The sequence below is a fragment of the Neurospora hispaniola genome (genome assembly GCF_033458365.1).
Source record: "Neurospora hispaniola strain FGSC 10403 chromosome Unknown B0T23scaffold_12, whole genome shotgun sequence".
Taxonomy (NCBI): domain Eukaryota; kingdom Fungi; phylum Ascomycota; class Sordariomycetes; order Sordariales; family Sordariaceae; genus Neurospora; species Neurospora hispaniola.
In genome coordinates this window covers 277,056-301,010 of record NW_026944417.1, presented here as the reverse complement: position 1 = coordinate 301,010, position 23,955 = coordinate 277,056, and the positions used below count along the sequence as shown (strand labels likewise).

The 23,955-nt window shown below is 51.6% G+C and overlaps 7 protein-coding genes across 7 annotated transcripts; 3 read left to right on the top strand and 4 right to left on the bottom strand.

The window, feature by feature from the left end:
* Positions 1-5,814: 5,814 nt before the first annotated feature.
* Positions 5,815-6,258, bottom strand: B0T23DRAFT_433279 (uncharacterized protein; the record flags this gene model as incomplete). The annotated part of the gene is made up of 1 exon (XM_062840433.1): positions 5,815-6,258. One exon carries the CDS (start codon positions 6,256-6,258, stop codon positions 5,815-5,817), a length of 444 nt encoding a protein of 147 aa, XP_062688002.1.
* A 383-nt stretch (positions 6,259-6,641) lies between these two features.
* B0T23DRAFT_390904 (uncharacterized protein) lies at positions 6,642-7,503 on the top strand. The gene has a single exon (XM_062837906.1). The coding sequence runs from the start codon at positions 7,044-7,046 to the stop codon at positions 7,476-7,478; it is 435 nt and encodes a 144-aa protein (XP_062688001.1). The 5' UTR covers positions 6,642-7,043; the 3' UTR covers positions 7,479-7,503.
* Positions 7,504-7,523: 20 nt separating this feature from the next.
* Positions 7,524-9,227, top strand: B0T23DRAFT_416257 (uncharacterized protein; the record flags this gene model as incomplete). Its single annotated transcript, XM_062839626.1, has 3 exons — positions 7,524-8,655; positions 8,729-9,006; positions 9,067-9,227. The coding sequence occupies exons 1-3, from the start codon at positions 7,832-7,834 to the stop codon at positions 9,225-9,227; spliced, it is 1,263 nt and encodes a 420-aa protein (XP_062688000.1). The 5' UTR covers positions 7,524-7,831.
* An 857-nt stretch (positions 9,228-10,084) lies between these two features.
* On the bottom strand, positions 10,085-12,481 carry B0T23DRAFT_436912 (uncharacterized protein; the record flags this gene model as incomplete). The annotated part of the gene is made up of 2 exons (XM_062840593.1): positions 10,085-10,230; positions 10,291-12,481. 2 exons carry the CDS (start codon positions 12,479-12,481, stop codon positions 10,085-10,087), a joined length of 2,337 nt encoding a protein of 778 aa, XP_062687999.1.
* A 1,108-nt stretch (positions 12,482-13,589) lies between these two features.
* Positions 13,590-15,980, top strand: B0T23DRAFT_433276 (uncharacterized protein; the record flags this gene model as incomplete). The annotated part of the gene is made up of 6 exons (XM_062840432.1): positions 13,590-13,753; positions 13,831-14,500; positions 14,575-14,647; positions 14,735-15,200; positions 15,264-15,414; positions 15,486-15,980. The coding sequence occupies 6 exons, from the start codon at positions 13,590-13,592 to the stop codon at positions 15,978-15,980; spliced, it is 2,019 nt and encodes a 672-aa protein (XP_062687998.1).
* A 977-nt stretch (positions 15,981-16,957) lies between these two features.
* Positions 16,958-19,226, bottom strand: B0T23DRAFT_408728 (uncharacterized protein; the record flags this gene model as incomplete). The annotated part of the gene is made up of 8 exons (XM_062839329.1): positions 16,958-17,403; positions 17,523-17,565; positions 17,605-17,906; positions 17,948-18,112; positions 18,179-18,275; positions 18,330-18,868; positions 18,964-19,019; positions 19,081-19,226. The coding sequence occupies 8 exons, from the start codon at positions 19,224-19,226 to the stop codon at positions 16,958-16,960; spliced, it is 1,794 nt and encodes a 597-aa protein (XP_062687997.1).
* Positions 19,227-19,851: 625 nt separating this feature from the next.
* On the bottom strand, positions 19,852-22,157 carry B0T23DRAFT_390901 (S-adenosyl-L-methionine-dependent methyltransferase). The gene is made up of 5 exons (XM_062837905.1): positions 21,788-22,157; positions 21,378-21,565; positions 21,091-21,201; positions 20,507-21,024; positions 19,852-20,391 (listed from the first exon to the last, which is right to left on the bottom strand). The coding sequence occupies exons 1-5, from the start codon at positions 21,914-21,916 to the stop codon at positions 20,243-20,245; spliced, it is 1,095 nt and encodes a 364-aa protein (XP_062687996.1). The 5' UTR covers positions 21,917-22,157; the 3' UTR covers positions 19,852-20,242.
* Between the last annotated feature and the right edge of the window lie 1,798 nt (positions 22,158-23,955).

Below are 23,955 nucleotides of genomic sequence, written 5' to 3'. Positions count from 1 at the left end.
TTTCTTATCCGTCGGAGAAACCAATTGTGTCTAAAGAAGAAGGATATGATATTGCACTAGAACCTTTCTGCCTTTCTCAGGATGCCTCAAGTCCACTTTTGCAATTGTGTTGCCTCGGGAATCGGCTGGTTCATCGTATCTTTTGTTGCTGTTGGAATGAGCTGCGCACTGTATTGTTTGATGTTGTTGTTGCATTCCGAACTCAAGGGCTGAAGGGTCCGTCGAGAGATGGACCGTGATAGCGTTGAAGATCCCGCCATGCTGATTGGAACAACGACAAAGTTGGTACATTGTGAGGCTTACGGCTTTCCGTGAGTGCATTACATTTGAGAGGGCTGGATGTTGATCAAGGTCCTTTGTCAACGGGATCAATCCCTCAAGTAGGCTTAGCGAGAAATGCCGTGATCGCTGCAGTGGTACCTGATTTGCTTATCCGCGGGTTTATCATCGCCGACTATCACTGACCAGAGATAGGTATCACGATCCAAACACTCCCTCGATGGCATGGTGTTGCGGCAAACTTTACAATGCGGCTCTGGCGGCGAGCTTGGCGACAAGAAACCGAATCTGGTCTTGGACGTCGGTTTCAAGATCCACATCGACGCTATCTCTCTCGTCGGTTAATTCCCGGCGTGATGGCGCGGGTGGCGTCGGAAGCCCTTCGCCCGGTTGGTCAGTGTCTTGGTGGTCACATCAAGGGTCTCTCACCGTTGTTCACCGTCCCGGTCAAAGTCCTTCTCACACACAGTGCTCACCACCAGGCCGCCGCCGCTCCAGGGTCCTACCAGCCCTGAGCCAGGACCCCTGTCGTTGACGACCCTTGGGCTCAGTTGGATTTTAACTTTTGGCACTGTCACCTCGCCGCCTTTTGGACGTCAAGAGTGACTTCGCACTAACAATTGCGCTAACCATTTTTGCCACCTCGTTTCACAACACCACCAGCGGTGACGACAACATGGTTCACGAAAGCACACTGCCGTCATCGACTACACGGTCATGCTAATTGCTGATTCCCTGGGTTTCACCAGTTCTCTTCGCTTTCTAAATGTTTCTTGGTACAGAAACTGCCTTCGGAGCCTTCTGTTCAAGTGAAGCACATCCACCTTGCATCATCATTTGGTCCTGTTCACGTCTTTCCAGCGTCATCAGGTAGAGTCACCTATTTGCGGTTAGTACCCTCATTTCCTGGCCTCAACAGAAGCAATCGATTGAGGCCGACATCCGCACTGTACCGTATCAAACTCATTTTCTTGACCGACTTGGACGGAAGGAATGATAGCTACCCCAACCCATCACTGACAACTTCATTTTACTGGAAAGCGCTCCCACCACTATCATTACCTTCTTGCTTTAGCCTCTCTCTTACGGCAGTGAAGTGCACTTGACTCGACAGGGAGCAACCGTAGGTAGGCAGTGTAGTGTAACCTTCCTGTTCTGTCCTTGGAATTCCCTCACTCATCACATCAATGAGGAAACAACAAAGGACTGAGATCACCGACGTTGACACATGTTTGTACCTCTGTTAGTGGGCGCCATGCTTGACTATGGCAAATTTCATCGCTCTACTACCCCTTCTAACAGATGATGAGAGGAGATACATGTTCCGATGGTGTTGGGTTTCCTTCTTGCCGAGTGTCGTGAGCGTGCTTGTGACCTTCAGGTTCACCTTAAGTTTGACATTTACTCCGTCACTCCGAGTCACCTCAGCTTTGATCACTCAAGTTTCCTTCTGTTCACCTCGTTGCTATCCACCACTGCAACACTACGACTCTTTCCACGGCCGGGCACTTCACTCACTGTTTGATCCGCAGCACACGCCCTCTTATCTTCCCTACCTCTAGTCTTGACCCCCACCCTCACTTGCCAGACACTAGCAACCTGTGAGCCTGTGATTCGCGAGTTCATACCTTACCCGCCGCGCTAGGCTACCTCGGTGAAGTCGCGATATGGCGTGAACGTGAAGACCAACCACTACAATGCAAATAAACCACGCAAGACATGCAGTATCACATCACCCAAGACAATCACCCGTCTGGGCACCGGGAGATTCCGAGGCCGTTGCTGCTGCCGATCAATAATAAGCTCAAGGTGAGTCTCGGAGTCCATGCGAGTTCGGAGTCACGTCAACTTGATCATCGTCGTCTTAGTGTACATATTGAGGGATTATCACCGCATCACCGCATCACTTACAGCACCTACAGCCAACGGAACGCGCAATCATGCTTGAAGGTCACCAGGTAGGTTAGGTGCAACACAGCTGAGACGTTGACCTACACTACGACCCCCTCTGCTCATCAGCAGCAGCCGTCGTTCGCTAAGTAACTGGTGGGGAATAGCGTCTCACATCTAGTGTGTATTCCTTGCGTGGATCATTCAACCGAGTTAAATGGCGTCAGATTCTCCCATTGGCCTTCGGAGGTCTGATACGCGCTAAAGAAGGATCACCTACAGGGACCCGGCTGTCGTACCTCTTATAGGATAACGGTCTGTCTTGTCTAGGACCAACGCAACGGAGCTGTTTGTAGATCCATCTTCACCAGGTGATGCACACGACGGTCAACAACGAGGTGTCTCCGTTATGGAACGGAGGCTATTCAGGGACAGATGGCTAGTGTACTACATATCTGGATGTCGAGTGATGTACGGCAGTGACACTCAGTGTCTTTGCTATGCTGACACCTGGGGTGTGAAGTATCACAAGCTTGAGCTGCATGTTGCGTCTTGGACACGCGTAGGACACTCACATGTATTACGGCCAACTGGTGACCAATATGAGAAATGAATAGTGCAATATGTTGTGCGGACTCTTTATGTTCATTTGTGGGATAGTCTTTCATAGGGTACTGGTGCTGTGCAGTACATCAACACGTGATAGTCAATGAAATGAAGGCTACCGACAAATTGAGTTGACCTGAAAGAGGTTCTCTTGGCTCTTTGGAGGGCAAAGGTTCAGAGAAAAGTGCTGGGGATATAAAAGTAAGAACTATTCTGTATAGAATACACGATCAAGAGAATAAGCAGACAAAATGAACCATTCCCTACCTACACTTCCTTTCATTTCCTTTTCGATCTTCGTTCCCTATCCTTCACCTTCCCACCTCTTCTCTCTCTGAGGTAGGTAGACTCTTACCACATGAGACTTATTCTCAAGGCCCGACCTCAATCCTAGCTCCAATCCTTCATCCTTTCCCCACACTCACTCACCCACTCACTCACTCACTCACTCACTCTATGATCCCCCCATCGCTTTCCAGTTTACGCCCTCTAAATCCTCATGAATTCCCCCCTCGCTCCACGAATCCCATAAGTATACCGCCCAACCCTCGGTATCACCGAAGATAATCCCCCCACAGCATTCTTCCTCACATTCGCCTCTTCCTTCAAATACCCACCTACCTACCTAGGACATACATGCCACTCCCCGTACCATACACAATAACTGGAGGTAAACCCCGTGAAATTTGGCGTCAGGACAGGACGGAACTACATGTAGCGGCGCAAAGGGGGGTGCCGTACTGCCGCCCGCCCGTACATGTCCCGGTCCCAGTTGTGGGGATACAAGTTAACAAACCAAAATCGAAGTTGCCGTCGTTATGGTGCAGTGGTCCGTGGGTCCGTGTCGCATGCGAGGAATCGAGATTGAAGGTCGGGCTACCTGGACATCAGATGTTGTTCGCTGTGGAGGGGCAGATGGGGGGTTTTGGACATGGTAGGTGGGGTTACGGTTGGGGCGGTGGTGGGCGGAGGAGTAGATGAATAGAGGAGGAGGAGCAGACCAGGAGTAGAGCAGAAGGAGGGAAGGGGTGGAGGGAAGTATGTGATGGTGGTTGGCTTGGAACTAGGTAGGTTGAGAGATGCCGATGAGAGGAGGAAAAGTTTTGATGGGAGGGAAGGAGATCTTGATGCTTCCCGGGAGGAGCGGTGATTGTTACGGCAGAATAATGGGTTTGCGTGATGGTGGCGTCGTGGATGTCTTACGATGGTACGACTATCATTTCGTCGATTCAAGGTCCTGTGGATTCTTCCCTGCGGTTCAAAAGGGACGACTGGGAGGCGTGCTTGGTGGCTTGTTGCCCAAGTTCCTGTTCCTTGGCAAACCACAAGTTACCGACAAACTCCCCCAGGTCACAAGCGATATGGCCGGTGGGCTTAGAAGAGGAGGTACATGTATGTAGGTGCCGCTGTCGACGGGCTTTGTGTGGGGAGAGCGAGTGTGGCTTCCGCTGTGAAGAGTTTAGGTGACCAAGGGGTGATGCCGGTGAATTTATTGGTGTTCACGGGTGAATCCGCGGGGACAAAAGTCGGAGACCAGAGGGTAGTTGAAGATGGGGAAGTAGTAGAGGTAGTGTCATCAAAATTGACCAGCGTCGGGCCGGTTTGGGTTGACATGGTTTGAGTTTGGGCTGTTAGCACGCCAGTATTGGCAGTATGGGAATGGCTGCCTGTAAGTTTATGAGGTCTGGAATGATTGCGACTCCAGATACCAAAATGGTAAACAGACCCAGTATTCTAATGATGTTCACTGATGTCTTGGTGCCTATGTTAACTGGTTTCATGCGAGATCGACAGGATACATGCTGGAAGACTGCCCAACTATACGCTTGATGGCATGTTTCAAAGGAGAGGCAGTCGCCATTGAAGAGAGATCGATTTTACGATGAAGGAGTCAAGAGCGACCTTCACGATGAGCGGCAGACTGGTCTGCTGGTCATGCTGAGGTATCCTTACGCCGGTACGTTGTATGCCCGCGAACTCTAGGGTTTCCGAACTGTTCGAGATACCGCTGCGGTTAAATGAACAGCTGGAAGGAAGGAAACACCTAGGAAAACCAAAGCACCTTATAACCCTATCTCATCGTGTGTGACACACCAACACCCTGAACATCGCAAATCGTTCACATGGGCGTGGGTGAACCACGGCCTTTCTGTGATCAAAGGAGAAAACGAGATTCCCTCGTCTCAACCAACAGGGACGGGATAGCCTGCTGCGCCATCCCTCTAGGGTAAAAAATGCGCTTCCTACAATGATAACCAATTGGGAATGAAACGAAGAGGTAAGGACACAGCTGTGAGTTGGGTATTGGTAGAGGGCAGAACGTCCCAATAGCCTCAAAAGCTCCGAGGGAAGCAGTTATGACCGGTGGTTGGCACATTTGTTTTCCGGTACCCGTCGCTACACAAAAATACATTAACTACTATTCTACATTGAAGAAAAAAAAAGGAAAAAAAGAGACCCCCAAAAAATTGATGGTTGGCCAGATCAACACCATGCGGTATCAATCGCCCCCGGATCGCTCACGACTGCTCACTACGTAAGCCCAGCTAGACAAAGCGGGCGGAGCGAAGTCCCTCGTGCACCATATATCACCGGAGTGAAGATGCGGGCCTGGGCAATATTGAGTGAATTTAAAACCAGCCGCCACCATGGGACTCGAACCCATGGTCTTGTGAGTGGGTGTAGAAAGCTGTGTTCTGTCTCAAGGCCACTCAGCCAACCTGTGTGTTGGAATTGGTACCTAGTGGGCGGGCTTATAAGGGAGGGTAGAGTTTGAGACGGTACCGGGTATCTGGAATCTAGTGGGCGGCAGGCACGGCGGGTGTTTGATACCGAGGAGGGATAACAGTGCCTCAATGATGGAGAAAATCGACCAAAAAGGAACCACTGCGATTCTAGGTACGCGTACTCGATGTCATTGTATCATCCCTGCTCTACCTGATCATCATCCGTTGCGACAGCTATACCGACGGATTCGGGGTCCGGTGGTTCCTCTCTGTAGAAATCAGAGAGCAGAGGCTGTTGCAGTACAAGAATGTCCTAGGACTCGGTACAGAGCTGAAGGCGCGCCTCGCCGGTTGTATTGTTCTTGAACAGACGCAAGCCCCAGGAAGCCATACCATGCGTCTTCCATGGAGGCCTTCTTTGTTTCGAGCCCTCGTCATTGCTGTCGTCGTTAGTGATACATCTATCTGCCTTGGCACGAACCTCGAAGCCAACTGCAGCTCCATCCAGCCACCTTGGGGTGTTCTTCTGCTCATTCGGCTCCCGGACACGCCCGTCCACGGCACCAAGGAAAACCTCAGAGACCTGATATTGAGTTGACTGAGTGTCGCCTTGGATAGGCCGACTGCGCTCACTGTCGCTGTAGTCTGAGGTATCATCACGGCCAAAGTCTTGGTCCGCGGCCAGTGGCGCCCATAGAAGAGCTTTCAGACACTCCAAACTCGAACACGTTGTGTGACATGTCAGCGTAGAAGACATGGTCGACGAAAGTACCCAAGACAGCTTCGTCATAAAAACAACCGGGGGAGGAAGAACACGAGCACTTGTACGCTTCATCGATATGTAGAAGGTTCCGAGTGATGCCTCGGGGTTGGCCGTTTTGGTCTCGGAGTGCTCTGCGGTGCACAGCCACCCGTTCTGGTGATGTTGGGAGAATTGGAAAGTGTTATTGGGTAGGCACTAAAGCTGGCTGCCTCAATTTAGAAGTAGTCGCGTTTTCATGCAAGCTGGGAGGAGGCCTTTTGATATGTTGCCCTGGGCTGACAGCCTGAAGTGGACGGGCGCATGCTAGGCTCACCAGCAAATAGTCTGATGGGCAACCATCATCCACTCCCAACTGGATTACGGACGATGCAATAGACCACCAATGCAGTTATAAAGTAAGATTTCAAAGCAAGGTATAAGTCGGGGCTTAACATAGTCAAGGTGATGGACGCACTATGGCGACCTGTCCTTCTACTCCATTTCTGACGCAAATATGGATCGTTACTATGATACAAATTTTCGTGCTGTGACCCAAAATTCAACAACATCATGTCATGCTTGGAGATGGCCACCACCGCAGAAGGTCAACTGACCATGCCGCTCAGCTACCGTGCTCGATATGCAAGCCGGTATCCGCGATGTCGACCCAGAGTTGATCGTTGAGCAACTGTGGAACTGTCCCCAACTCGTCCGCTTCGCCAACCCCAAAGCCCAGTCTGACTAGGATCCTTACTTCGGCCTCTACCGTACACATACTAAGGCCGGATTGCTTTGCAAGCATGTCCCCGTCTAGCTGTTCTTATTGCTGGTTTTTGAGTCGAGCTGACGACCAACTCGGCCCATCAACTTTCCTTAGCCATCAATCCGGGCTATGTGTAAAAAACTTCCCATCCAAGCACTTGCTGGAACACCATCGTATGCTGCTGACAGTCCGTGGTCTAGAAACCCAAACTTCCACTGGACTTCGTCTCGAGACTCTCGGCACGCTTGCGCTGGTCTTCCCCGAAAATGACGCGGCTTCGCGAAAGTGGTATCGTAAACAAGGGGAGCGCGGCGAGAACGATATGATGATACTCAAATGCGGATTAGGACATCGGAAGACTCGGCTCGAGGAGTACCACTACTGGCACGATCGATGGTTGGTTCTCAAAGAGGAATTCGACGTGTATCAGGGGATGAAGGCGTCGGGCGGAAGAAGTTCGGTGTTGGGTTGAAGTTGAACTTGATGGAAAAATTGGAAGACGTCAGAAATCTGGAGACGACGAACGAGGCCCCCGCATTCCGATGGTGGGGTATGTAGGTCGATGGGGTATCCAGCCCTGTCAAGCTTGCTTACAGGGGTAGCTGCAGCGGAGATAGGGCACGTCCCGCTGCAGCTACAGGGCTCCAAACACATGACGATGCCCGGCCCGTGCAAGAAAGCATCACATCATCGATGCATCACTGTCGTCCCCGTCTGCACCCAAATATCGCAGATATATCGATGCACAACGCCCGCTCGGCACCAACCATGCACCCCATCTAAACATACAACAACAACGACAAGTCATGATCATCATCTTCAGCCATGCTGCACCTCGCTGAAACGACCAACCCATGGGGCGGTCACTCGTGGGTGGGCGACAGTCCATCTGCCATCCCCCTCGACAACCGCCCTCTCTACGAACCCGCCACGGGTCCAGAAACCACCGCCTCCCGGGGCGTTTGTAGCAAGCTCTTCCACTCCTCCCTCTTCGACGTCGGCATCCTCCGCGACACCCTTCTCCCCTCCATAACTTTCCACTCCGGCCTCAGCTTGATCGCCTACGGCGCCGGCCGCCTCACCGACCGTCTCGAGACTAAAGACTGGCTCTGGCCCGCCGGCCAGGTCCTCAACGCGTGGTGGTCCGCCCTCGGCAAGCGCGTCATCTGCGACGGCATCCCGCTATACTGCTCGTGGGCCATCATCGACCGCCCGCAGCGCCTGCTACTCGCCGGCGTCACCCTCTGGGGCAGCCGGCTGTTCTGGCGCATCGCGAGCCGGAGCGTCAAGCGCGGCGGGGACGATCCGCGGTATGAGGCGACCAAGAAGCAGCATGGATGGTCGTGGAACAAGGCGCTGTTTACCACCTATCTCCCTGAGGCGCTGTTCCAGAGCTTGATCACGTTGCCGTTTACCGCGCCCTTCCGGCACTTGGTTGGGTCGGATGTGCCGGGGCCGTTCGCGACACTGTCGGGCGGGTATGCGGCGGTGGCAGAGGCTGTGGCTGTGGGATTGTTCAGTATGGGCTTTGCGCTGGAGGTTTTGGCGGATTGGCAGCTTGATACGTTCAAGGAGAAGGAGAAGAGTGGCCAGGAGAGCCCCTCAGCCATGTGCAGAGAGGGAGTCTGGAGCATTGTCAGACATCCAAAGTGAGTCCCCGTCCCCTCCCCCCCTTTTTTTGTTGGTTCATAACACAAGCGCTCTACTAACAACACTTCACAGCTACCTCGGCGACATGCTAGTCCACCTCTCCTTCCCGCTCCTCCTCTGGTCCAGCAACTCCCTGCAGCCCATCCACCTCCTCGGCCCGCTGACCAACTACATCTTCCTCCGCTACGTGTCGGGCGACAAGGAGAACGAGCACAGCCAGGCCCGCCGCTACAGCACCGAGAACGTCAACAAGAAGATCGACTTTGACAAGTACCGTCGCGAGGAGAACGCCTTTTGGCCCGACAAGTGCCAGGTCTCCAACAAGTGGACCTGGATCGTGGTCGGAGCCGGTGTGGCCGGTGCCCTGGTGGAGGGGCTGGTGACGCAGCTGATCGCGTGACTCGCCATAGGCTGGAAAGCTGTGGGAATGGGCTTGGTAGCTATGGAAATAGGTCTAAGCATTGGCTCCGAATTGGGATTCAACGAGGTCATGGTGTTGGCCAAGGAGGGACAGGATGTGGCAAAATTGTTGGCTGGGAGTGGCCTTGACTTGACGGATTTCTTTACGTGAGAGGTACTGATCGGAAGTGTTGTAGGATATTGTAGGATCTTGTAGGATATGGTGTGTAGGATATGGAACGCTTGAAGGAAGAGGCGATATCTCGCTTGCTGGATGTGGTTTGGATGGACCTAATGGCCTTGTTTGGAGTATTTGGATAATTTAGTATCTTGAATGACCAAAAACGAAGCATCTCTCCAACCCTCTAGTCCATTAAATCGTTCGGTTGCTGATGATAAGTCTTGACAGTCCGAACAGCGGAACTAGAACGGGAGAAATGTTTTCGCCATCAGTGTCTTCAGTCGCCAATGAACATCTTCCATGTCATGCTCTCCTCTGTCAAAACCAAACCATTCGTTGAGCATCGAATAAAGCCGCGCGAAGCAGCTCGGAACTCCCCCATGGTCATCAAGATCACTAGCGTAGGTAAAGCGGTAGCTGTTCCGGATTTTTTTTTTCCAATGTCCTTGTATTCGGACACTCTGTGTAACTGCTACTAACTGTTCTGGTATCGCGTCTCAGATATCTTGACGCCTGTCCAACAGCGCGTGAATTTTTCCACCTTTCTATCCTTTGTCCTTGTATATGTACGACACAGCTTCTCTAGGCATCTCTTCGCCGAGCCTATCTGTACTATACACTTTCTCAAGGCTTGTTTTCGCCCGAACCCATGTCTCTTGTACCAAATCGCCTTGTTTCCGGCTCCTTGCTTGTCATCAATCATACCATAACTGCATAACGCCATAACACCATAACTCCTCGCTCGCTTCCGGCCTTCAAACAGATGCCAACAATGAAATGACGAACCAAAACAAGCACTCTTGAGGAGAACACATGAAAAGACAAAAGGAAGCACAAACCAGGAAAGCTCAAAGCTCCTCTTCCATCTCCCTCTCCAGCATCTCCTTCTCCTTCTTCCCGCCCGCGGCTTTCTTGATCAAGCTCTGGATCAAAGCTCTGTTGTGCTTCTCAGCCCACTCATTGTTCACGGGGGTGTTCTTTCTGTCCGGCACCACTGTTTGGCTGTTAGCAATCAATTAAGGTAAAACAATGATAACAAGAAGACAAGACTCACCCCTCAAACAACAATTATCCCAAATCTTCCTCTCAGTGCTGTAGTCCCCATGTCCTTGTTCACAGAGCTTGAAATGGTCCATTGCTCGGCGCTTCTTGAATGGGTGTCGGTTGAACACGCCTTTGATGCTTGCGGGGCTGTCGTGGCTGAAAGGACAATAGGATGCGGACTTGCATTCCTCTTTGAGCGGACAACGAAGGACGTAATAGGCGGTCTCTTCTTTGTCGCCTGTGTCGGTCGTGGCACGCTTGCGCTTGTTGCCGCTGGAGTGGGAGCTAGAGGCCGCGGCGATGGTGGTTGTGGTGGTACCGGTAGTGGCGCCGGTGGTGGTGCTGCGTTTCGTGGTGCGCGATTCGGCAGCGGTGGGGGTAGCCTTGCGCTTCTTGGACTTGGAACTGAGAGTGAAATTACTGTCCTTGCTGTCATCTGTCTCGCTGCCGCTACTATAGTCATCACTGTTTTGGCCAAGAGCCAACTCATCGTCGGAGTTGTTGTCATTGCCACTGTTGATGGCCGTAGCGGTCTTGCTGCTAATGGCCATGCTGCCGCTGCCTACGCCGTTTCCTTCGTCATTGTCATTGGTACTGCCAGGCACCGTCGCCTTACCCTTTCCGTTGACCTTGCTCTTGTTGTTGCCCTTGTCATTCGAAAAGTCCGCCCTGATTCTGCCACTTTTTATGAACATGGAGGAATCGAGCTTGAAGACCCAGTACTTTTCCTTGACAACCTGCGATCGTTTGATGGTTCTGTGCGTGGCAACGGCTGCGGGTTGCTTGCTACTTCCAGGCTTGACAATCTTGTAGGCATTGTTGTCAATGTTGCTGGGTTTGTCAACTGCTTTGCCTTTGCCTTTGACGTCTTTTTTGCTGCCAGGAGTGATGAATTTGATCTTGGTCGCTCTACCTTGCATATTTGCGGTGCTCTTGTCTGCGGCATTGTTAGCGACGACCTCCTGGTTTCCCTCTTCTTTGCTGACTGTGGTGGCGATGACGGTGGTGGTGGAGTTGTTACTGGTAGATCTGCTGCTCTTGTTGCTAGTAGTGTCGGCGGGGTTGTCGACCGCATTGGCCGTGTTGGATGGTCCCGCAATAGCTAAGACGGAAGCAGAGCCAGGTTCACCGGCGAGTATAGACGGAACGCCCACAGCAGTGGACGAGGAGCCAACGGTGGCAGCGGTGGTTGCCACGGCGTTGCTATGGGGGGCATCGACGGCATTGCCCTTATTTTTGTCGAGCTTGGTCGGTTGGCGGTCGGTATCTGACGGTCCCGCGATAGAGGTAGCAGAGGCAAAAGCAAAGAGAGGGTCAGCGGCAAAAGTGGACTGGCCGCTGACGGAGACGGATGAGGATCCAGCGGTGGTGCCAGCAGTCGCGCTAGTGTTTCCCTGGCGGATGTCGACGGCTTTTCCCTTTCCTTTATCGAGCTTGGCTGGTCTATGGTCGATATCAGACAGTCCCCTGGACGGAGAGTGGGAGCGAGCGCGAGCAACCGGTTGATCGGCAACATTCAGGCTTGGAAGGCTCAATGAGAGTGGTTCTGGGGAGGAATTCTTTTCGGCATTGGCAGGGACAGCCGTTGTTGGGACCGGCTGGCATGGGCTTGCTGCTGAGCCGGAGTGCTCCTGCTGCTCTTGCTGCTCCTGCTGCTCCTGCTGTTGTGTCCCATCTTGCTCTTGCTGCTGTGATTCCGTTGAGCCAGGAGGTTGAGGAAGAGGGTAAATTTCGGCAGGATCATTAGGGAGCCCGTTTACGCCCCAAAAGGTTCTTCCGGTTGCGATTCTCTCAATCCAATCACTATAGTACAAGCGATTTGTCGCCTCAGGCTGCACATCCACCCTCCAACCATGTTCATTGTCGGACAGCGTAATGTGGGGGTGTGCGAAGATCGCGGGCCACTTCACAATCAACGAAAGATCGTGGGCTCGGTCTGCCATGTCGTGAACAGTGCTGTACTCGTGAAGAATCGCGTCATATTCTTTCTTGTGTTCCGCAATACCAGCTAGTGTCGTTCTGTACTGCTGGGTAATGTCCCAAAGGGCATTTCTCATATTGTCGTGCAGCTCCCACGCCAGGCCACGCACAGCAGCAAGTTTTTCGCGAACTTCATGGTAAATGGTGTATTCCGGATACGGAAGTCTAGTCTTCACTAGGAGCTTCTCACGATCACCTGGCTCCATGTCGTAATCGCTCATTGTCGCAATGGTATGGCGAAATGAATGTTCGAGTTGTGTTTCTTCAAAGACTGAAGGAAGGGCGAATTGATTGACGAAGGCAAGGTGGTTGAAAATTGGACAACGCTGAGAGGATTGTCTGGGTGTCGAGATGGGGGTTGTGTCGAAGGTTATCAATGACCTGGTGGCGGTATCTGTGTCGTCTGTTAAGGACAGAAGGAGTTCAAGGGTAGAATTGGTCGCAAAGTTTGTCTGAGTTCGACAGTTTAAAGGCCATGTAAGGTGGAGACAGTCAGGTAGAATAATCTGAAAGCAGTTCTATTGAAAGCTGTAGATACTATTGTCCCGGCTTGGTTGGCTTCTTGTTGGGGGCATCCACCAGGTTTTGAGTCACAATAAGTGTGTTTGGGTTCAATAGCACATGAGGTGGATGCAACAAGAACTTGAAATGAACCAAAGTAATACACAATACAAACTCAATACGGCAAGGCAGTGGTGCTTAGGTACCTAGTTGTGGATATTGGGATTACGTCGTCGGCGGGGGCTGGCAGAACCCCCCCGGGCCACTTTTCGAGCGAAGGTGCGAGGTACCTTATGTCGTCCGAACATTTCAACGAGTGAATGACAGTTCGAGGGAGTCTCCAAGGCAGGAATTGCTCTCACTGAATTATTGGAGGTAATGCACTGACGTTGTGATTGGTCCCAAAGTGTCGGTACGAATATTTGCGTTCGGCCGGCAAGACGATTCCTTGGGATTCTGCCGATATCCAAGTCAAGGTGAAGGGACTTCAGTTACGCGGCACCGTCATCAAGTGAATGGGACGGCGGGGCTGATAGTTGTCCAGTCTACACAGTACGTAAGCCAAATTTGGTTGCGGTAGGGCTTTCCCTTCTGTCTATTCTTTCCCTTGCCCACCAAGACGGAATGACTTTATTTTTTCCTTTGCTGTTCACGACCTGAATAATTTCCCTTTCGCCTTCACATTGAAGAATCAGCTGTACACATTCCTCTCTCAACTGTACACAGCGCTTTCTTATTTCCTGCAGTCAGAACACATCAGACAAGGTCTATTATCGCCTCGACGTGAGGCCCTCCCAAGAGATATTTTCGGTTGATCAAACAATCAATATGACGGGCAGAAGGGCGGCAGTGGCCGATATGGGGCTCGCGTCAAGAGGGACTTTCACGCGGCGCATCACCAGAAGCGCGGCAGCAGCCGTGAGAGAATCAGCCGACACTGAACCCGCTACCGTAGCTTCGACGGCGTCGGCTCCCAACAGTCACGCACAAGTGTGCGTTTTTCTGCATTATTTTCCATTGCTGGTTTCAACGCTACATATTACTGACACTTTCGGGTATCCTGTTACAGTGAAAGGGTGGGTATCATCATGTCCATCGACTTGGGCAGTTCGGGTATACGTGCCTGTCTTCGGCCGCCCAACAAGGATGCAGAGGTTGTGTGGATTGAGAACAACAGCAACGAGAGCAATCCTTACACATTCAGCGCCCAGGGCTGCGTTTTTGGCACCGTGAATGACGAGGTCATCTACGATGGGTATGAGCTCCAAACAGGTCGGGAGGAGGTCGCACTCAAGTATGGCTTCTACATCCTCGCGGATGCCCCCGCAGAGTTGACGGAGGAATACCCACTGATAAATGATCTACTGGCTGAGGACGCACGAGACAGCCAAAACTTCCGCCGAAGGTTGAGAATCGGCATCATCAGCATGCTGCGGTTCATGCGCGAAAGAGCAGAGGAGACTATGAATGGCATGGGCAACACGGAGGAGTGGGTTATCAACAAACTCACTGTGAGCATTCCTTCACAGTGGAACCTTGACTTTGAGGCAGTCTACCGTGAACTCTTGCGTCAAGCTTTTGACTGGAGTCTGGCTTTGGCCAAAGACCAGATCAAATTCTACTTTGAAACCGAGGGTCTGGCCGGTAGCCTGCTACTGGATTTGCAGGGCCAACTTGTGAAAAATGGCAGACATGGTCACCAACTGTGCCTTATGCTTGACTTTGGTGGCCATTCCATGGTAGGCAATTCAACATTCGCATTGTCCCCCTAATCGGTCTTGGCCTTTTCAGACAACTAACGTTTTTCACTCAGAATGGGTGCTTGTATTGGGTTACCAGCGAGAGTGGCGAAGTTTCGAATTTCTTTGCAGCGGCAGTTCCCTTTGGTAAGATTTGAGTCCTTTTACCCAGCCTCCCTATTCCTTTTGCAAACTTTCGATTTTCAAAGAGAGTCTAACCGGATCGTTACTTAGGGACTGGCGGTGGAGGCGAGCACTTCATTGACAGGTTGGTCAACACTTGTGTCCGTAAGGTGGCGAATGCGAGCAACGGTACATCGAACGTAACCCCTGCAGGTAAAGCGCAAGCCAGAGCATTTTTCAAGAGGTACAGGGCACACATGGGCCCTGGTGGAAGGACAAGGACGCTGAATCTGGTGGTCAACACTGGCCCGGAAACGTTCGTCAACTGCCATCTCTCAGAGGAAGATATCCTGCAGGCCTGGGAGGATGCCTTTGGACGCACAATTCGAATGGCCAAAACCAACATCGAGGCCCTCGTCGACAGGGACGAGGTTCAGCACTTCAACACCACGGCTCTTGTTGCTTTGGCAGGCGGAAGTCTCAAGAACACCCCCCTGGCCCAGAGAATCATGAATATTGTAAAGGAAGCTGGCCTTGGAGACGCGCAGCGAGTTTTCCACAAGGGTGGTGACTCGCAGTAAGTACCTCTATTGAGTCTCATAGTACGGTCTTCACACAGCTAACCATGCTAAATGGCCAGGTCCGTCCGCAATGCCGTGGGAATGGCACATGACGAGGTCCACCAGATCTCCGTGGACGAGTTCTTCAACCGGGGCGCGGGTATCGGTGTGCAAATTCAGCCTGGAGGACAGGGCGAATGGGAGGATGTGGCGTACTGCATGCTTTACTACGTGAGTACAGTCGACATTCTCAAATCAACCCCGAGCCTTCCGCGACACGCCATTCTAACCAGCCTGGACAGGATACTCAACGGCAAACAGACGTACACCCGGCGTGCGCAGTCCAGCTGTTTCCCGAAGATCGGGTTCGGTTGATTTGCGACCCTGCCTTTGGAAAGAACCGCACTCTCAACAATAATAGCCCCAGTGAAGACGACGATCTTGACATGGACGAGTCCGACGATTCCGATGAATCCAATGTGGAGATGTCCTGGAAGCGGACATATGACTTCTTGGACGCCTTGCCGCACTCCAGTCATAAAAGTCGTTGCGAGTGGTCTCTTCGTCGTCAAAGAGACGGTGAGAAGGTGGTTCTTAACCTAAGTATCACCATGACTCCCATACTGAGAAGCAAAGCGGCCACAAAACGCCTCACCAAGGAGTGGAACTTCGTTCTCCCGCTGTACTTCGACCCTGGAACCCGATGCGTAATGCCGGGTCAGAAAAGCACACCTCTAGAAGAAGCAATCCCGGCCCTCTTCCTGGACAGGGATGGAGATTCCCACATGTCGGGCTAGATCAAATCCGAAGGGTGACCGCCACGGCTCGGTGAGGTCGTATGAGTGTGTGCTTGAACGGGTTGGTTGTAGTATATATCAACATGTATGATCAAATGTATAACTATAGTTATAGTTTCTCAGAAGCTCCTTCAAATGTCGATAACGTTGTGTGAGAAGTTAGGAAGGGCGAACAGCAAATAGATAGTTCAGACCAATAGGGAAACAAGAAAAGCAAAGTGAAACTCGAACATTGCAACATACAGTGACAATTTCCGGCGCGATGTTGGAGGCACTGAACAATTACCATTATCCGTGTATACGACTTTGGAATGATCTCTGTAACGAATGTGTCTACTTTACTGTGAAGTACGAAAGAGTGGGTCATGAGATGATGGTCCCTGTCGAGTGCATATGCGAGGCATCCCCGTCCATGGGCTCATCCACCCGCCTCAACACTCCTAAGACACTCATTCCTGTCTTCCCTGATATCCTTTATAACTTTTTTGTCTCAACTTGACCATAGATTCAGGTAACTTAACAAAGCGGAATCAAACCAAAAGTCCTGAATGTCAGCTCGCTTGACGCTCAAAAACACGAGTGGACTTGCAAACTCGCGCATACAACAGTGCTGCCAATTAAACGTACAAGCATGACCCTAGATTCAACCGTTGTCGAGCCTATAAGCATACAAGTATGCATCCTTGTGGAGCCAACCCCTTATCACTAGGTACCGTGCTAACATTGAAGTTGTAAACAAGACCCCGACATGGATACTTCAACATCGTGAAAGCATGAAAGCTTGTGTTGTAGGTTGATAGCAAATTGTCAGGCATTAGCTCCACATAGAGCTCGCACATTACGATCTTCAATTACACTAGCGATCGGGTTACAATTGCCGATAGCCTTGATGTGGTAGGTGGTTGCTAGAGGTACAGAGAGTTCTCGACCCAAAGTCTGGACATTTATCGAGTTGCGGTCCTGAATCCCACTTTCATTCAATCACTGTCTCCCATTCTTTCCCCCTCTTCATCGACCTTGACTGGCTCAATATTGGCCCCGGCACGCCTCGGACCTGGATCAAAACGAAGGCGGAGATGAAGGTTGGTTATGTGTGTCGTCCTTTGAGGTAGATGTCCTGTCTGGAGGATCTTGACCATCATGAACGTGTTATTTCCACTGCCATCCATGGAGACCTCGCACTTGTACATATCGCGCTTTTGAGCCTTGGGAAGGTCGTCAAACAACACGTACGATCGGAATCGACCGATCGGGGCCCTCTCTGCCTTGCTTTTGGGTTTAGGATCTTGGTGCGACTGCTCGGAAGCAGCATATTCCGGCTTAATGTGATAAGGCGGGTCGCAGAGTAAGCTGAAATGGGTTCGTTCGAACTCGGATCGGAGTCTGGTGTACTTGTATTGACGGTATTCTTGGGCTATGATGTCTGTTATATAGGTACCTAACAAGACAAACTATGTCAACCTCTCGGATATTCTCGCACAATATGGTGATTGCCAGCTTTGAACTCAATCACAAAAACCGATTGGAGCTTCATCCTCCTACTCAAGGCACCGTGCGGCTTTATTTGCACGCCGATTCCGACACCCTGAGTGAGGAACTATCTGGCAGTTAGAGCGTACTCTACCATTGTAATTGCACCCCTAGTTGCTGACGATTGTTCATGATTGTGGATGTCCCGCTCGAAATGAGGCCGTGGGAGACCAGCGTCTTTGGCGAGTTGTTGCAGGCGAAGCAATAGAGGAAAATTGTAAAGCTCATGCCCCAATCCTCCTCCTGAAACCATCACACTTCCGGCAACCTTGCGGTGTCGCATGATTCTTCTGAGAAGCGCGAACTGTTCGGCTGCAACTTTGAGCGGATGACGGTACGCGCATTCCCAGAAGTGATTGTATGCCGCGTTGGAAATCTCCAAGCGTACGCTGCCACCTTTGGTGGTATTGACTGTGAGCGTGAAGGCACGCTCCTACTGGGATTGTTTAAGTGAGGGCCCAGGTCTCGTGCGAACCTCTTGCAACGATCATGAACGTCAGCTTTCTCTGCTGGGAATAACGCTCTTCCAGTTTGAGTGGAGAACACATCATCCACGTATTCGATGAGATACTGCACCAGTAGCTCTTCACCACCAGGGGCTCCTGTGTGAAACAAAAGATCAGCGCAATTCGGAAACAGAAAACAAGATACACGTGCTAAAGCCTTACCGAATGAGTCTCCGAGGCGGAAAAATCGGTTGCTGCCGTTTTCTTCTGGTCCATTCCTGGGCCAGTTGGTGGGACCAAGCCAAAAGACCGAGCCGTTCTGTAAAGCAATCTTTAGCTAAAATGACAGAAGCCAGCTAAGAGTTAAACATACCATCATGTGACCACCAAAACATAGAACGAGGACAACTCCTTCACTCGTCGCATCATTACGATAACCATCTCCTCCGTGTAGAGGGCCAAGAAAATAATGAGCCCAGGCATCCGATTCGGTGACAAACGTAACGCGTTCATGGACCGTCTCGCGAGGGATGTTAAACGCTTCGGCGAGCACGTTGAGGTAAACTTGTTGGAACGAAGAGTTCCAAGGTGCCGGTATAGTAACACATATATGGTCCATCGCTCGGTTGTAGTGAAATAACCGTCCCAAGCGCTCGGTTAGATAAGCGTCTTTGCATGTGCGCATGCTCCTGAACAAAGTCACTAGACCGGAGTAGGGCTTGCTTCGAAACTCCGGAGAGTCATATATAGCAGGCTCTTGCGCCATCGGATGTCGTGGGGCGGCCTCATCAGGCTCTTTAGCGAGCAGGACAAACGCGTACTTGAGCGGTACGGGCTCAAACTGGCGCCATCTAGTATTCAGGTCATATGCCGGGGCATCATCATCGAAGGGATAGCCGTGAGCTGGAAAGTCTTGCCAACCCACGGGGTATTGTTGAATCTCCGTATAGGATGGATAGCTCAGACCACGAGATTTTGAGGATCATCGTATGGGCGCATAATAGGACAAACAACCATTATACGGCTTCCGGAACATCCCAAATCAATACCGACAAGTTGTCTCCTATGTTGTGGGATATTAGAAGTAAAAGGGAACCTGATAGTTCCTCGTGATCACCTCAAACTCGTCATCATCGGATTTCATGATGACCCCAAGGTTCATCACCACCCCATTGTCATCTCCTTCGAGCCGCACGTTGTAGGTATAGGACCCGCGAAAAGGGGCCTTGGGCATGTCTCGAAGGACGTCGTAGGTTCTCGTGTGGAACATGTCCGTGATCGGCTGATCAGCTCCCACGTTATCCTGGCCGTAGAAGGGGTCGCATATCAACTGAACGCGATCTCCCGCGAAAACCGAGACCTCGCAAGGTGGGTGTATCTCTGCTCCGTCTTCTTTGTGCTATCAAGGCATAGCTGGTCAGTTCCATCCTAGATATGCGTTGAGTAGAGCAGTCACCAAAGCGAACTCACGCAATAGTACACCAAGGTCTCGTGGCTTGTCCACTCTGTCGCCCCTGTCTGCTCGATCTGCCGCGCGATTGTTGCGCCCTGATACAGGCACTGGCGCAACGCTATGGGTTCTGGGACGTGTTATGTAGTAGTGCTAGTGATGTAGACTTACCTCTGGATTGAACTGATAAAGGCAAGGATGGAAGGACCTGAAGGTCGTTTAAAACCGGGTAAGAGAAAGAAGAGAGGATGTGGGTCATATGATATAGATCTGCCGACGTATATAGCTGATAAAAATGCGGCGGTCGTATTATATGCGTAGAAGCGTGAAACAGAGAAACAACGTATAGGACTCATGGTCGATCACACTATATGTAGTGTGAAAAGTATCCTTCTTCCATTGGCAGAATGAGATGACTCTACTCCTTTGATTCATTTCATGACTCCCGTCCTCTTGGCAACACAAACCGTACTGTTGAACAGACACCACACTGCTCTCAAGCCATTTCAACTCAAATTTAGAGCCTCAAAGCTTCGAGTGTTCCATCAAATCGTCCTTCACTTTTGGAAAGACAGACCATGTTTTCGGGCTGCTTGAAATAGGATGACGAAGCACTTGCTTTAGGGCAGTGAGTAGCGTTTACGTTCATGTTCATGATCGCGCTGATTGTGATGGTATGTATGGTGTTTGAAGAGTCAATCACAACGGTGAAAACGTCTTCTAGGTTCATCCAGGCCTGTCATGCTCATGTTTTCCCTTCAAACCGGAGGAATATACAAAAATCTGCGAGACTGACAACTGCCATCCGTCATCCTCCAAGTCCCCCTTCCATTCAATCACTCTGGCTTACGGCCCCATGCGACCCGCAAAATGAAGTAGCCGTGAATGTTAGGGTCGTTCCATTCCTTCTTGACATAACGGGCGAACACCTTGGCCTCCTCGGGGGTCCAGCCAAGGGCGGCATTCCAAAAGTAGTTGATGTATCCTGTGGCCGTATGTTAGCATCAAGCTCGGCAGTTTCGATCAAGGGGTCGGATGTATGTTGGCGTTTCCCCCTTGGTAGTTTTTCCACCTTGTTTTTGCTTTGAAGAACCATTTACCTTCGATATCCGCCTCAACAGCCATTTTCCACCAGAGACCTCGTTCGGCGGCCTTCTTATCCGGGTGCCAGACACCCAGAGGGACTTCGATATCCCTGAATTGGATATCGACGAATCCCGCAGCTTCCATACCCTTCCTCTGAACGTCCTCTTCATAGACAGTGAAAGTCCTTCCGAGCTTTTTACCGCCCTCCCGGAAGACTATGCCCCATTGGTCTATAGCACTCCCCTCCTTCACCGTCCCGTCATGACTATAGAACCTTCCAGAAGTCCCAGAGCTTTCAACCCAACCGCCAGGCTTGCAGACTCTGTAGGCATTACGGAAGAGGGCGTACCAATCGGTGACGATACCATTCATGAAGCGCATATTAATGAAGTCGAAGGTATTCGCGGCCCATGTCCACTCTTGGTTGCAGTCCTCCAATTCAAATTGGACATTCGGCGGCACCCAGGAAGGTTGAATGGGCGTGACATCGGTACCAATAACTTCGGCATTCGGGAACTCGTCGGCAAAATCACTAAAGAAAACAACGGCGTTGTTAGAAGGACTCGAGGGGAGAAAGAAAAACTGAGGGGGCACTCACATGGACCACAGCCCGGACCCTGTTGCGATGTCGAGTACCTTTTGGACCTTCTTCTTCTCCAGTGGAGCGAGATACAGCTTGCCGTCTGTCTGCAACATCAGAGCGTGGTGTCTTTTCAACTGTTAGACTGTATGATCGAAGCAGTCATTGTTGATCGTGCGTGTGAGCTGGTTGCCTTTGGCTGTCGTCGCAACAAGACGAAGGAGTCTTGATTGGAACAACACAGCTAAAGGCAACCAGCTCACAGCCATGGTTAATCAGGTATCTGCGGGTATGCGGGTTCTTACAAGAGATCCAAGGCCTCGACGTGACGCGGATCGTTCGGTTCCCACGATTCAGCATTACCCAGCTCGCCATGATAGGTTCTTCCTTGAACGGTGCGGTATTGGTAGATACTCGAAGCCAGAGAAGCGGTGGTTGACATGAAAGATCCAAGTGTCGAGGCGCCATCATTGCCCGGGCCCTCTTCCGGGAGCTGCAAAGTAGAGAGAAGTGTGTTAGCTGCGGTGCCTGGAACATCAAGTACAGTAGAGTCTCGCGATATTGGGGGTCGGGAATGCAAGGCTGGTAGTGTCAACCAAATACGTGCTCATCAACGGCCCCCAAACGCATCTGGCAGTCCATGAAGAACGCGTCTCCTACACAACACCAGGTTTCGAATCCGCGCTATAATATAGTAATGAACAGAGGGAGTTACCGCTTGCTCTGTCCAGTGCGACGCAGGAAGAATGCCCGCGGCGGTTTGCGCTTCGGCACTGAGCGGGGCCGAGGCCGGGGCTGGAGCAGCAGCTGCTTCGCCCTTGGGACTTTGGGGACTGGTGACCATGGTCGCGGTTTCTGGGTGAACAGTCTGACGGGAGTCTTTTTGGGTGATGAGAGAAGGACGGGAGTAGGACTTGTTGACCGAGGAGCGAGAAAGGGCCTGACTTTAAGCACGGCATGCAGGAAGAGGAGAAGCCAAGAGGAGCATCGTACCGGGAGTCGGCATCCACAAACGGAAGCTGTACAGTCTTTGCTACCCTGATGGGTCACTGTGGAAAATGCAGAAAGAGTTCCGTTGTATTCTCTGGATGCCTGGCCTTTCTATTGCGGTTCCAGCTGGGAGCCATGCACAGGAAAGAAAGACCCTGTTTCCCGATACCTGCAGCAACAAGGGGTTCTAGCTGCAACCCCTGTATACTGCAACCATATTCGGCCCTCCCGTGGGGTTCGATGGGGTGATACACGTTACATTCCTACCAAAATCCCAAAACTCCCCCTTGGCTAACCTCAACACACGTGTCGCCCACTATTGAAAGCTCATGCAAATGTGGGGTATACGGGACGTTCGGCGAGAGACTGCAACCCATTGTAGTGTACTGTCAAGAATGTGCGGTAGGATAGAGGGGCACTTTGGGACCAGACACCAGTCAGCACACGTGTTGTGACAAGCGAAGGCGGGGAGATGGGCATGGGCGGAACCATCAGCGTGGGAGGGACGCCCAGCCAGATATTGTGGCAGGACATGATGGCTATATACTGCTTGTTCAACCAGGTGATGTCTACCTTTGTCACTCTTCCATAGTCTCTCTCAAGAGCACTGGCATTCTCAATGGTCTTTTGCTACACCAGTCGCGTTATACCAGTTGTTGGGGATCCAGTCGTATAGACCGATTGTGACCCACATCCATCTATGGCCAGCAAATGGGCAGGTGACTATTTTCTTGATTTTTTTCCATGACTAACAAACAAACACATCATTCATTTCAAGCCGTTCACATTGGAGTTGGAGCCTCAATGCTTGTCCATCAACACATCCTCCTTTTTCCACCAAGCAGGGCGAGCGTTTCGCCCTTCCTCCAATGTTGAAGAAATGTCAAAAAAAGATGGGAGCCATGACAGGTTCCGGCGCCTCGGGGGCCAGATACTCTTCCTTTTTAACCAGTGACTGCTTGTTCGTCGCGCGCTGTGACGCAGCAAAGGTGGTCTTGGAGCTTGTGCTGGCCTTGGAGATCCTGCTATGCTTGTTCCTATTCTTGCGCCCGCTGCCTTTGTCGTCTTTTGACTCGGTGTTGAGTCACTGGCTTCTTCTTTGCTCTTCTCTTTGGACTTGATCCGCCTCGTGTGGGTGGTCTTTTCGTTTGCGGGTGCGGAAGAATTGGGCGCGGTGACCGAGAGGACTGCGATGGGGGCGGGAGCAGGCGCTGGGGCGGCATTGGCAGTACCGACACAGCGACCGCGGTGGGCTCGGGTAGTCGTGCGGAAGAGAATACGCTTGCTTGGTGTGTCGGCGTGGAGGCTCAATGGGAGGGACCGGTATGGGAGGCATTGGCAAGAAATGCCGGACGGCAGGAGGCCCGGCGGGTTTGGGTAAAGGATTCGTCTCGCGAGGAACAGTGCTGGAAAGTCAGAAAAAGAGCCAACGGTATGGCATCAAGCCATCAACGGCGGGAAAAGATGATCATGAATCGGTCAACTGGATGCCTTTCGACAGGTACTCCACCGCCCCTCGAGCAGATGGAAGTCCTGTCAACACAAGACGAAATAATGTTCCTCCTTGGGGGCCCAATTCAGTTGGTGAACCTTCTTGGCGTCTGTTGGTCTGATGGTGCGTCCCTTCACTATCATGCGTGGGGCTTATTTGTCATGTACCGGACAGCATTTAGGTGAGGCACTGTGTACTCATCAGTGAAGGGACGTGACACTTGGGGATGGGATTGTTCTGTTTGTTGATGTCCGTGCCCCGTAACCTTAGGTGCCCATTCACTTGGGCTGGGGCTTCTCTCCACCCGCACACCAGTCCCTTCCTGGTGGTATAAGTAGACTGCCCCGAATCCTCGCCCGTCTTCTACTCATTGCTCCTCTACCTCCAACATGCAACGGGGC